The sequence below is a fragment of the Tigriopus californicus genome, chromosome 5, assembly GCF_007210705.1.
Source record: "Tigriopus californicus strain San Diego chromosome 5, Tcal_SD_v2.1, whole genome shotgun sequence".
Taxonomy (NCBI): Eukaryota; Metazoa; Arthropoda; class Copepoda; order Harpacticoida; family Harpacticidae; genus Tigriopus; species Tigriopus californicus.
The window spans coordinates 816064-817465 of NC_081444.1; the positions used below are offsets into that span (position 1 = coordinate 816064).

Genomic DNA, 1402 nt, shown 5'->3' on the forward strand with positions numbered 1-1402 from the left:
GCTCTTAAATTGAACCAGAGCCCATTGTTAACTAAACAAGACAAGGAGGAAAATGAATACAAATTGCCAATTTTCGAGAACCCAAATTTGACGGTAGAATCAAAGGAGTAGAAATTCAAAAGAGCGCAACTAATTAAAAAAAGAGGNTTTATATGTTATGCTTTTTTTTAAACGTTCAAATATGATGTCCTTTAATTTTATGAACTTAGCATTTGAAAAATGTTGGATTTTTTTGACATCCATTTTTTCTTCAAAATTTTCTTTGCGAAACATCCTGTTGTTGAAACTTTGCAAATTATCTTTCGGTAAAAGTGATTTTCATGTCAAAAGCACAGATTAAATCTCATACAGACTATCATAAAAATAAGGTGCAAAGTTAGAATGAGGAAATGCCTTTCATTTTAAGCAAAATAAGAAGACTTCTTTTGGACAAAAATGATGAAATACTAAAACAAATATTTGATAAAAGGTATCAATAGCATTGGATAGTCTCGGCATTGGTAAAGTGCAGCTTTGAAATGAATTCCGATCAAAGGGGACCATAACTCTAAGTAAAGTAACGTGTTAAAAAAAGTACTCTCAAACACTTCGGGTGGAAGACGATTTGGAAAATAGGTATAGATGGGTATCGGCAAATAATATGGCTTTTAACGGCGATAAATTTTGTCTATGACATTCGGTCACATCCCCTCAGGTTCAAAATACTTGGACAACGGGGGAAATTCCATTGAGCATCTTGGGTCAGTAAAAGATCTGGGCGTGATTATTCAGGATACTGGTAAATTTGATGAGCACATTGAAGTCAAGACGGCGAAGGCCTTTCAGGCATGCAGTTGGATATGCCGAACATTTAAATCCCCCGCGATTCAACCACTCTGCTGACTCTCTTCAAATCTCTTGTCCAACCTCATCTGGAGTATGCGTCTCCTGATTGGGCACTAGTGAGCTCTGCCGGACTTCAAAGAATAAAAAAGGTCCAACAAAGTTTTACCTGCATACAGTATACAGTATATCTAACGTGTATAAGCTCCCATCGAAACTTACTTCTGACCTTTTTGTCTGCGGGATTTCGAGATTGACGATTCCCACACCATCCTATAACCGTTCAAAAGGCATGGTCGTCAAATGAATTGACTTTTTCAGGTGGCGAGTGCATCTCCATTGAACGAAGATTATGGGCGCTCTCTTTCTCCTTCCGAGCGTGGCTTCATGTTGGGTAAGCGAATGAAGCATCCGCCCGGAGCCATTGTGGATCGGGTGATTTCCCTCCCAGATCAATTGAACAACTTGGATGACCTTTTCGCCAATGCTGACCTGGATCTTGAAGCGGCGGAAGCCATGGAACTGATGGCCGATCTGGCCAGGGCTGACCAGGTAGACAGAATGAAAAAGAAAATTCAGA

General features: G+C 39.4%; 1 protein-coding gene across 2 annotated transcripts in view; it reads left to right on the forward strand.

Annotated features, from left to right (window-relative positions):
• Nucleotides 1-1402, forward strand: part of LOC131881152 (uncharacterized) — a 13680-nt gene that overhangs the window by 4357 nt on the left and 7921 nt on the right. For both annotated transcript variants that reach the window (XM_059227931.1, XM_059227929.1), the window contains exon 2: nt 1144-1374. In XM_059227931.1, coding sequence (XP_059083914.1) covers nt 1144-1374 — 231 coding nt within the window. The remainder of the gene's footprint in view (nt 1-1143; nt 1375-1402) is intronic.